The sequence below is a fragment of the Prionailurus bengalensis genome, chromosome B4 (assembly GCF_016509475.1).
Source record: "Prionailurus bengalensis isolate Pbe53 chromosome B4, Fcat_Pben_1.1_paternal_pri, whole genome shotgun sequence".
Classification (NCBI taxonomy): Eukaryota; Metazoa; Chordata; class Mammalia; order Carnivora; family Felidae; genus Prionailurus; species Prionailurus bengalensis.
In genome coordinates this window covers 40,877,249-40,889,248 of record NC_057358.1, presented here as the reverse complement: position 1 = coordinate 40,889,248, position 12,000 = coordinate 40,877,249, and the positions used below count along the sequence as shown (strand labels likewise).

Here is a 12,000-nt window from a genome sequence, read left to right as displayed (position 1 = left end):
GCAGAAGGTCTGTTTCCTTGTTTACTCCTGTAAGTGGCTCCTGTCAGGCTCCCCGTGCACCTCCCTCCCTTGTTCCCAACTCCAAAATCATTGCCCCTCTCCTAGTACCTTCCACCCTCTCCTCCTTTTCTTCCTGTTCTTTGTCCTACCATAACACCCTCTGTTTTTTCCTGTTCTTAGCTCAGTTGTGGCCTCTGCCTCTCTGGTGTGTGGGTTTTGTCTCCACCGCCCCGTCCCTTCACTTAGCAGTCCCCTCCTCCCTTTGTCCCCTGCCTACTCATTTCTCCTGTAAAGATTTTGTCCATTTTCCTCTCCTTGGGCCTGCTGAGCAGAGCGTGTTTCCTAGTCTCTTCTCTAACACTCACTGAAAAGAAAAACACCCAAATCTATGCTCCCACGAAATCCTGCCTAATTTAAGCCCTGTTTAATCTCCCCCTTCTGACTATAACCACCCACACTCACTCATACTGTTTATTCTCTTTCTTCCTGTTCCTTTACCTTGGTCCTACACCTTTAAGGTATTGTATGCTTCTGAAAACGCAGTTTAAAGCTTACAGTAAACAGCAAACTGATGGCCTCAGACTCCAGCAGTGTCTTTCCCAGTGTGGAAGACTGTGTGGCGTGGGCCCAGTAGCTCTGATGCTGTGTTGAGCTCTGTACTCACTGGCTTTCTGCACGGCCTGCTCCCTGATGACACACTGAGTTCAGAAGCTTGGTTTACGAGTAGCAAATTGCTTAAATTCATTCTGAGCAGGCTTAGCGACTCCTAACCTTGCCTGCTGATAGGGGCATTGAGCCCATGTGCAGTGCACAAGGGGGCTTTGCAGAGAAGCCCGTGTTTTCTGTCTGAGGCTCCAAACTGACTGGCTAGAGATTCATATGCGGAAAACCTCGGGGCCCAAATGAATGAATCTCTAAGTGGTTATCACTAAATGAGGCAAAATGAGAAAAAGACTGAAAAAGAATGACATTGTGGTTGATTTCTCATATAAATCAAGTTATTCTTTAAAAATATTGTGAGATTATGTTCTTCCTTTGTTTTTTTTTTTTTTTTTTGAGTGGTGGGTAGCATTAAAAGAGCTTTAATTTTGATGCAATGATGAAGCAGCTGATGGTAGCTTTTTGATTTTTGTTTTATTAACATTGTTGAGAATACTCTTACTTTGCAAGATAAAAAGTGGTTGCCCTATGTTGACTGCTAAATCTGGGGGCATTTTTGCAAAGACTGTGAAATCCTGCTGTCTGGAAGCTGCTGCTTTTTCCAATGCAGATATAATGAAGGACTGTCATTTAAAGCCACTGCCAAGGAGTTCCCAGCTCAACTCATCTCAGTGAGTGTAGGAGGCCTACTAAGGGCCAGGTGCTGGGATACAATGACACACAGCATAAACTGAGTTTGGAATTCACATGCTTCTCAGGGAGAACAAATGAAATTTTCAGATTGTGTTAAGTGTTATGGAGAGTGTGTGCATATGTTGTATGTTGTATCCTCTCTGAGGATTGATATTTGAAATGATTACTAAAGGATGAGAAAGAGCTAGTCATACAAAATGTGGGGAAGAACATTCCAGGGAGAGGGAATAGCATACACAAAGACTCTCAGGTGAGGAGGTTGGCATGTTCACGGTCCTAGGAGATGCACAGGGGTAGATTGTTGAAAACAAGGGGATGGTGGTAGAAGATAAGGTCAGAAAATTAGGAAGGAGCCATGTGTGGCCTTGTAGAACATGCTAAGAAGATTGGGTTTTATTCTAAATGCAATGGGAAGCCATAGAAAGTCTTATTTTTTCCAGGGGGGGGATAGTTTACCTAAAATAAAATGCACAGATATAAAGTATATAGTTTGATGAGGTTTGGTAAATGGACAAACCTGTGTAACCACTAAACTAGTAGTCGAGGAAGTGCAACTAAAAGGCCAATAGGGGAGAGAAAATGAAATTCTAAATAAACAACTTGATTAAACCAAAATACTATGGAAAAAAAAAACATGGAACAAATAACAGAGAAGACAAAAAATAAAATGAATAGTATAATGGTAGATTTAAACCCAGCCATATCAATAATTTCGTTACTGAAATCATTGTAAATGGGCAAAACAAAATCCTGATAACAAGGATAAAAGCTTGGATAAAAAAGCAAGACTCAATCAGTATACTGTTTATAAGAGATGCGCTTTCAGTTTTATTTATTTATTATTCTTATTTTTTAAAGTAAGCTCTATATCCAACATAGGGGTTGAACTCATGACCCCCAGATCAAGAGTCATATGCTCCACCGACTGGGCCAGCCAGGTGCCCCAAGATGTGCTTCCTATTTAAAGAGATGAAGAGATTGAAAAGGATGAAAAAAGATATGCCAGCCAATGCTAAGAATAAGAAAGCTAAGATGGATATATTAATACCAAAATAGGCTATAAAATGAGAAATGTTACCAAAAATAAAGAAGATTCTTTCATAATTATAAAAGAGTAGATTCATCATGAAGACATAAGAATCCTAGATGTGTATGTATCTGGTAGCAGAGTTTCCAATACATGAAGCAAAAACGGACAGAACTAGAGGGAGAAATAGGCTTGTCTACAAACTTATTTTGTAATTTTAATGTTTTTTCAGCAATTTATAGGATAAGTAGGAAAAAATCAGTAATGATATAGAAGATTTGGAAAACTGTATCCACCAACTCGACCTAATTGAAAACAATAGACTACTCTATTTTCAAACTGCAGAGCACACATACTTCTTTAATGCACATGGAATTTTCAGTTATTTGGATCAAATTCTGGGCCATTAAAAGGTCAATACATGTCAAGATTTTGATATCATTTAGGGTATATTCTAAGACCACAATTTAAATTAGCTTGAAATTAGTAACAAAAAGGTATTGAGAAACATGCCCCCTCCCCATATTTGGAAATTAAATAAAATACTTTAAAATAATCCATGAACCAAAGAAGAAATCACAAGTGAAGATAGAAAATATTTTGCTAGAGATAATAGCAGTTACTCTAGAGATTCCAATATGCACCCTTGACTTACCATAGTCTACTTTGATCTGATAGTATACATTTTGTGTATGATGTACTCTCCGCCCTATACTTTGTGATATTGTTGTCACATAGTTTACTTCTATGTGAGAGATAAATTCACAAGATGTTATTGGTTTTGCCATCCAGTGCTTTTAACAGTTGTTTACAAATATTTTGTCAAGAAGTTATGATCTACAGAGGGCCAGTCTGATATAAGCTGCTCTGCCATCACTAGAACCACAACTCCATGGATGGTTTTTAAGCAGGAGAGTGAAAGTCATTCTGGCAGATGTGTGGAGACTTACAGTGCAGGGTCAAGAGTGGAGGCAGGAAGACCAATTAAGTCTATTACCAGAGTCTAGTGGTAGATGATGATGGCTTGGACTAGGTGATGACAGAGGACACTGGTCATGACAAGCAGAGGATGAGTTAGAGAGGCATTTTGGGCAAGATTCAGTGATGAGTGGGGGGTTGAGAAAAAGAAGTAAGTCAAGGGTGACTCCCCAATTTCTGATTTGAGCAACTGGGTAGTGAAGTCATTTATCAAGGTAAGGTGAGGCAGGAGAAGGACGAAATTTGGGACAAAAATCAAGTTGCATTTTGTATATGAGTCTTGAGAAGACAGTAAGATAAACAACTGTCAGGCGAACAATTGAATTTGTAAGTCTGGAGCTCAGGGGAGAGGTCTGATTTAATAGGTGTGACCGCTGGCACTTGAGCAAGAGGTGCGTATGTGGAGGGAAGGAATGCCATCTAGAGAACAGAGAACTGACAAAGGCTAGCTAAGAGGTGGCTGTTGACTTTCTGAACTCCTGGTAAAACTGCTGGATGGGAGAGATGAGAAGCTGGAAAAGTAAGCCTCCTTATGATTGGGGTGCTCTGGGAGGTTCACTAAGGCTGGCTTTTCTCCTGGGTACAGGGTTACAAGGAACAGAAGAACCAAGGTGAATGCTGTGGCAGATGTCTGCCTGTGGCTTGCACCATCCAGCTAAGAGGAGGCCAGACCGTGATGTTGAAGGTAGGAGCAACTTGAACTCAAGAGTTTCCCCTCAAGTCACCACTGGGTTTCCTACTTGGAGATCTCCTCTCCAAGAAAGAGGGACTACGTTTGCATCAATACTGGCTTCCCACCTACTTCTGATTTTATAGAGAAAAGATGGATAGTCTATAGAAGGTATAGAATTTTTCTCTCTGATTTAGCAAATTTTTCATTCTTATTGACATGAGTGTCCTTGGCGTGAGGCCCATGATTTGGAGTTGGTTGATCTCTAAGATTTCTTCCAGCCTATTGTCTGTAAGGCTAGACAGGCAATCAGGTGTGAAACAAACTGATCCATGAAGGCGGGAATTTGTTGCTAGGGCTTGGAGGTGGTGCCCTGGTTCATCTCTGGTTCCGTTGTTGATTTGCTAATTTACCCTCACTACCTCTTAATGTTTTTAAGCTTCTAGGTGGTCAGAAGAGTTTAGCGATTCTCTGCATTGATGCAGCCCTATTCACAGTAAATAAGTTGTAACACTGGGGCTCGTCTCGTATGCTCTGGGTGTGGAGACTATAGATATTGTCTCATTCTTGTTCCGTAGTCCTCCAACCTGTTTCAACAACTTCGAGGTGTCAAGGTCATGGTTTGAAGTGTCTTTGCAACACAAACACTGCCTTTGGATTTGCTCTACCCATTTCCCCTCTTTCCTTTCAGCGTGATGAGACACTCCAGGATGGCTGTGATAGTCACTTCTGCAAGGTCAATGAGAGAGGAGAGTACATTTGGGAGAAGAGGGTCACAGGCTGCCCGCCCTTTGATGAACACAAGTGTCTGGCTGAGGGAGTGAGTAGCTGGAGCTCAGGCTCTGCTTTCCTCTTGACTGCCCCATCTTTGACTCTAAGAACAGAGTCCTCTGAACAGCATGCAGTCCCCACTGACATGATGTTCCAGTGTCCAAGGGAGACCCCGACCCAGTTTAAAAAATCACTGAGGTTTCAAAATCAAAGCCTGTTGGAGAGATAAAACTCTCCGCACTATACAATGCTTTCATTAGATACCTTCTTCTTGGGGGAGCTTGTTTGATGGAGAGGTGAGAGATCAAATGATTTCTAGTCTCCCCTGAGAATGATGGTCCTGGTGAGCCAACTGGGAGAGAATCCAGAATACTCAGAGTTGTTACAGGCTGGTCAGGTGGGGGTGGGGTCAGTCTGCTCACATTTGTGATGGCATTGCACAGTTTATGTCTAGAGACTGAAGCTCGGGGCTGAGTCCAAAGCCAGGAATTGGCCTGGAGTGACCCGACAGCATCCACTGTGTACTATTTGTGCCTAATCTGGGAATTTGTTGTTTTCTTAGGGGAAAATCATGAAAATTCCAGGCACCTGCTGTGACACATGTAAGTACATGACCACTAGCTTGTCCCTTGAAATCCGTCAGACCAAGTCCAGGGACTATTCTTTGGAGGAAGCTTTATTCTGGAAAGATAATTCTTAATTATTGGCCAGTCGCTAGGTTCAGTTCTGCAGGAAACTGCCACCTTCCCTGAATGTTCTTAGACTGCCTCCTTCTCAGATCACCATTCAGATGCCTGTGAAGCAGTTTCTTCCTTTTTTCCTCTGAACTCCTAACTATTACTTTCCTCTTATCTGCCTTTCCTCTCCCAGAGGTGTGGGTGGCTCATATCTTATTTTTGCCACCAGAGCTCCTGGAAGGCACCCTTGATCCATGATCTTGACAGAGCAGACACTCAATATACATCTATTCTTTGAGTGTCAGACAGCCACCTCCCAGAGAAAGAGAAGCCACCAGCTGGCTAACATCAGCTTCCCACCATATGCTGTGGGAGCCACAGAGAACACAGAATCTTCTCAAGGATTCACAAGACTGGTCTACATGTATTAACCTCCCCTTCTTCACTCTCGGCCCCTCTTGACCTTGCAGTTATGTCAACCCATAGCTCACAGCAGCAGCTTTGGGGATGGACCCCTGCAAGGCTGCCTGTCAGGCAGCAATCTCCCCACACATTCTTGTGTTCATGAGCACAAGTAACATGCAGAATCCTAGTGTTAGTGCTGTGTTCTCTGAATATAGAATTACTTGCCTGTGCTAATGTTTTTTGGTTTTAGTTTAGTGTTTTGTTTTGTTGTTTTTGTTTTATTTCGGGTTCATGGGCCCATGTTCACCGTGTTCAGTATTGGGTAAAGAAAGAAAGAGTGAAAAGTGTGAATACCTTCCATGCTTGCTTGCTTGTTTGTTTGCTTATTTATTTGTTTATTTATTTATTGAGAGAGAATATGAGCGGGGGGAGGATCAGAGGGAGAGAGAGAAATCCACCCAGTGTGGAGCCCAACTCTGGGCTCAATCTCTGACTGTGGTGATATCATGACCTGAGCAGAAATCAACAGTCGGATGCATAACCAACTGAGGCATCCTGGCACCCCAGTCATTCTCTTCTCGATGGCTCACTCTGACAGTCCCTGCCTTTGCCATAACCAGGTTGCAGATTGCAGAAACACACTCTGAAAGCAAGTCTTTCTATGATTCCTGTCTGCATAAGCTTAAGAATATGAAGTCAGGAAACCATCAGAGAAGATGACTTCTCTTTGGGCACACTTTGCACAATGGAATTTGGTCAAGAGGCTGTTATTTGCAAAGCTAGCAGGGAGGTAACAAGAGGCCTTTGTTGGTCAGTACTTTTAGGAGGCAGAGACCCTTCATAAGGAGAGGGAGCCAGGCTCAGGATTTAAACCTACAGCGAAAGAATATAGTATGTTGGCCTAAATATGTTTTCCTTATTCATTCTTTTAATGTGGTTGGCAGGCTTTCACTGTACAATGGAGTTATTTGGAAGTTGGGAGGCAGGCTAATATGTAGTTAGGGTTGATTTAGTTTGGGAGCCATTCAAGAATGGAAAACTCCCAGTGTGCAGATGGGGAATGGTGAGCTGGCATTCAATCTTAGAAATATTGGTGGGGACAAGTAAAGTTTCAGGTCTGAACGCCACTAATCCCTGCCATGCCAGAGAGCTGGAGACAGCTATTCCCAAAGGGAGGCCTCCAGGGCTCCCAGGCATCCTCTTAGCCCCTTGTGTGGCCATGACATTTGCCTTTCCTCTTTTCCAAAGGCAGAGACAGATAGATAATAATTATATTTATTGACTACTTCATTGCCCATTAGCTTCCGGATATAGTTATAAGCACAAGAAGACTGCTCCAGTCATTATAACTTTTAGAGTCTACAATTACATAAAAGCAAGTCTCATCCATCTACATCACCAAAGTGCAGTGAATCTAGGCTCCTCCTGTGGTTAAAATTGTACCATTAAGTGAGTTAAACCCATCCATAACTATATCTCTAGATTGGAGGGCCAGGAGATTCTGAGGTGAACCAGGATAATTTAACTCCCCTCCTTGAAGCTGGCTTTGGTGATCTGGCCACTGTGAAACTGACCTATTTCCAGTAAAGTGAGGGAACTGGGCTGGAGAGTGTCCTACAGAATCCCAGCCAGGTCCCAGGTCCCATCTCTCTCCTGTCCCGTAGGTGAGGAGACAGAATGCAAGGATATCACTGCCAGGCTGCAGTATGTCAAAGTGGGAAACTGTAAGTCTGAAGAGGAAGTGGACATTCATTACTGCGAGGTAAGGGGACCCTGACTTCAGTGAGGCCTAAGTGGGGAGGGGTGAGTCTTCTTGTTTGGACACATCTCTAGTAACCTATTAGAAGCACCTGGAATACTCACAGGGAGGAGACGTGAGTGGAACCAGAAGCATATATTTTTAAGCAAATATTGTATTGAAGTACCTGGGAACTTTTGACCCCAGAAGAAGAAAAAAAAACAAAAACAACTGTACACAGATTCAAGTCCTCTAAAGAGAATGGAGAGTTCTTTAAGGGGAGCTGGGCATTATGTTTCCTGATGGAATACGCATAGAAATTGCAGCTAGCGGGATTTGGATGTAATAGTACCATAAGGAGAGTGGATATGCCAGACTTTCCTGAGATCTACCTTTACAAAGCGCGCAGCAGGACTCTCCAGCATTGCAACTCTCGCCTCTCTCTGCCCCGTCACAGGGTAAATGTGCCAGCAAAGCCTTGTACTCCATTGACATGGAGGATGTGCAGGACCAGTGCTCCTGCTGCTCGCCCACTCGGACGGAGCCCATGCGGGTGCCCCTGCGCTGCACCAATGGCTCCCTCGTCTACCATGAAGTCCTCAACGCCATGCAGTGCACGTGCTCCCCCAGGAAGTGCAGCAAGTGAGGCTGCCTCCCTGGGCGCCTCCTGTCGCCTGCCTCACTGGACCTGACCGGCCGGAGTGCTGCTCTGCCCTCTCTGTGCTCTGCTCTTGCGCCCTCCTGAGCCCACAATAAAGGCCAATCTCTCACCTTGCAAAAGGCTGATGGTTCAATGCGTCTTCTAGGCTGACATGACAGTGGTAGGCTGGGCCCAAGCCCTGAACCTGGTTCTGAGGGAGAGAGCACAGGCTCCATCTGAAAGTGCCCCAGCCCCAGGCACGGCCAATCTCTGGGACAAAGTGGTGTCTTTGCCTCTGTGGGGTGGGGAGGGTCTCTGCCCAGTGCCCTAAAGTAAAAGGGATTTGCTCAGCAACACTAGGGTCTCCAAGCTCTGGATCCAGGGGCTTCTGAGCAGAGCAGAGCAGAGGGGTGGGCCCTGGAGCCAGGCTCTTGCCAAGACAGACATGGTTATTGGCAGTGTGGCTGACCTTGTGGTGAAGGAGCTTGAACAGGTGTGAAGGGGCTTTCTCTGAGCCCTTGGCTCTCTAAGGTCCTGTGTACCCTCAGGGGTCCCTGTGGGAGGGAGGGGTGCTGAGGGCTGAGGGGACTGGAAACAGTGTGCTGGCAGGTGCAGAAACAGGGTCCCATCCAGCATAGGCTGGGCCATGGCAGATGACCCCCAAGCCTTGGGGGCAGGCCTGGGTTCTACACATGGTCCTTGTTCTATTGCATGGTCCCAAACAAGACCATTAGTGGTTCTCAGACTTCATTTCCTTGTCTGGAAAACAGGAATGTTCATCTCACTCAAGGGATTGAGAGGGTAAAATACGGCTGAAAGTCTGGGGATAACTGTAAATTGCTCTCTAATAATATAATAACCTAAGAAGTGACAAGAAAAAACATGGGAGGGACTCAAGTCTCAAAGCAGGGAATATGTGTCTCTATCATCAGTGGCAGAGAATTAGGGATTTACTTTATCCTGAGGGGTGAAAGAGCTGAGTTTCTTTTGGGCTGGATGCTGGAAGCCGAGGGTCTGTCTACTCCAGACATCTTTTAGTGGAAGGTGTAGATAACACCAAACTTCACTTGGTCCCCAAAGCACTGTCTGGTAATGTCACTCTCAGGAAGAGATTGTCCCTCCTTAAAATTTATGAAAAAGCTTTACATGAAGATGCTGGCAAGATGGTGGAGACTCTAGTTGGGGAGAGACTACCCATGAGAATAAAGGAAATGCCCTGGGTATGTGACAGGAATTTGGTGGAGAATTTTCACTCCAGATCCTTATAACACACGAGAGACTCTATTCACTTAAAGTGCTGGATGATGGAGCTGGAAAGGATGTGGGCATCATCTAATCCAGTGCCCCTCCCCTGCCCCTTTACAGGGAATAAAAGCAGCTCAGAGAACACCAGTGACTTGCCAAAGGTCACACAGCTGCTGGGGGGCAGGTCAGGTTCAGAACCCAGGTGCCTTGACACCCAGGCAAGAACTTCCAGGCCATCCCACCAGAGCCACGCCATCCCTGTTGCTTACAGATTCAGTCCTTGCTGTCATGGGAAACATTGACTCCCGCATTTATTTATTTATTAAAAAAATTTTTTTTTACTGTTTATTTCTGAGAGAGAGAGAGGGAGAGAGACAGAATCAGGCTCCGAGCTATCAGCATAGAGCCTGACATGGGACTCGAACCCAGGAACTGGGAGATCATGACCTGAGCTGAAGTCCAACTGAGCCACCCAGCTGCCCCTGACTCCCACGTTTCTAGGACCCAACTGCTTCCGATATCGTGGGGAATAACCCGGAGGGAAGATCCATTACAGGCAAATAGCATGGGTTGTGTTGAGCAGTTTTGGTGGGGAATTTAGTAAGAAGAGGAAAGGAAGAATGGATAGAAGGTTTATATAACTGCTGAATAATTCAAAGGTGGTCATCTGTCCATCCATCCCGTCTCCAACTTTGAATAGCCTCTGAGGTCTCTGTAGGAAACCAGATCCAGGGGCAGAGAATTACTGTCTCTCTTCTTACTGATTCCCTAACACTCTACCTGGGGATGAGGTGTTATAGGAAGCATCGGCCACAGAGAAACTCAGCTGTTTCTCTGTGAGGTGACCTCTCCAGCATCAGGTGTCAGTTTTCCAACTGCCTGTGCCTCCGTAGCCTGAACTTCTTTTCATATCTACAGATATAGCAGTTCACTACCAAGAAAAATGCCAAATCCGAAAAACTGTATGTTTGGATTAAAAAAAAAAATGTCAGGAGCAAGGTAAAAAGGCTGCAAAAAGAGAAACCAGTAGTGGGGTGTGTCTTAGGAGTTTCCCTTTCTCGGCAGGTACTGTGGGGCAGGGCCTGCCTCTGGGGTCAGGGACTCTCTTACATACTCTCAGAGCAGATAAGAGTGTCCCCCAAGGGGAGACTTTCAGGTGGCGTCGCAAGGAGGGAGTATACAGGGGCTGAGAAAGTGCTGGAGGGAGACAAGAAAGGGAATGGATCTGTAGAAAAGTTTCCAGTGCTCTTGGCATTGAGAAGACGTGGGATAGGGTCCCTGGGAGTGAAAGGGGAGAAGGCATCGTTGGGAGCAAGAAGCTGAATGGCAAAGTGTTGGGGCACGGACTCTGAGCAGGCTGCCTGCTTGGGGATCCAGGCAGACTCTTAGAGGCAAGTTGCTTTGACCTTTTACACTGTACTCTCATCCCTGAGCCCAGCACACTAGCAGTAACTGCCTCATAGGGTTGTGTCATTATTAAATGATCTCCAGGGGTAAAGCTCTGAGAAGGGTGCCTGAGGATGAGGAGGTCCTGTATAAACATTAGCCTGACTGTTCCTAGTGGCCAGAATAAAGCTCTGGATTGGGACATTTTGGTTCTCCTTCTGTGCTGCCCCTGACTCGTTCTGTGTTGTCTGCTCCCCTCTGTCCTCTAGCAGCAGGTGGGGAGCAATCGCCACCAGCCTACCTTATCAGTGCAGGAGATAACCATTCTTCACGCTCAAGAATGAACAGCATACTTGACCTTAACATAACACCATTTCATTTGTCGGGTTCCTGGCATTAATGAACTTGTTTAGCTTCAGGGCATCTTGGAGGTGGAGATTCCATTATCCACACTGGCCCTTCAGAGGGCCCTCGCTTCTCAGTTCATCGCTGGGCACCAGAACCTGGCGGCAGAGATGGCGCTCCTCTCGTTCTCCGCTTCACAGTCTCCCTCCTCCCGCCAGTCCCAAGCTTCTTGGGGGGAGGCTCCCATTAAGGCCGACCCCTCCTTCTGCCTCTTGCAGCCCCTCTTCCGGTCCTATCTCTTGTGCGCTACTCCCCTACTCCCGCCCCGTGGAGTCTAGGGAACGGTGGGGACAGCTGGTCGCCAGGGCGAGTGAGAGTGAAGGCAGCTGGGCCAGGGAGCCTCCCACCCCGACCCGGGCAGTGCCCCGGACCGGGCGGCGGGGCGGAATTGGAAACTAATCAGCCAGACGGTGCACGAGATAATCCGGCTGAACATTCACGCCCCAACCAGGTTAGGAGGCGCCTCCCCCGGGTGGAGGAGAGCAGGCGGCCGTCTGCCCCGCGCGCCCCTCCGCTTCACGAACCCCAGCGCGGCCTGGGTTCGCCCCTACCTCGGGCGCGCTCCTTCCCCACGTGGCGCTCGCGGCGCCGGGGCGCCCGGGACGCAGCCAGGAGCGCCCGCTCGAACCCGGGCGGCGCGGCGGGCGGCGCGGGGTGGGGGGGAGGGCAGGGGGAGGAGCGGGCGGGGGGCGGGCACGTCCGGGC

General features: G+C 46.5%; 1 protein-coding gene across 1 annotated transcript in view; it reads left to right on the top strand.

Annotated features, from left to right (window-relative positions):
* VWF (von Willebrand factor) overlaps positions 1 to 8,399 on the top strand; it is a 137,379-nt gene extending 128,980 nt beyond the window's left edge. The window contains exons 48-52 of the mRNA XM_043563566.1: positions 3,945 to 4,043; positions 4,720 to 4,848; positions 5,362 to 5,401; positions 7,546 to 7,643; positions 8,077 to 8,399. Coding sequence (XP_043419501.1) covers positions 3,945 to 4,043; positions 4,720 to 4,848; positions 5,362 to 5,401; positions 7,546 to 7,643; positions 8,077 to 8,265 — 555 coding nt within the window. The 3' untranslated portion in view covers positions 8,266 to 8,399. The remainder of the gene's footprint in view (positions 1 to 3,944; positions 4,044 to 4,719; positions 4,849 to 5,361; positions 5,402 to 7,545; positions 7,644 to 8,076) is intronic.
* The last annotated feature ends 3,601 nt before the right edge of the window (positions 8,400 to 12,000 follow it).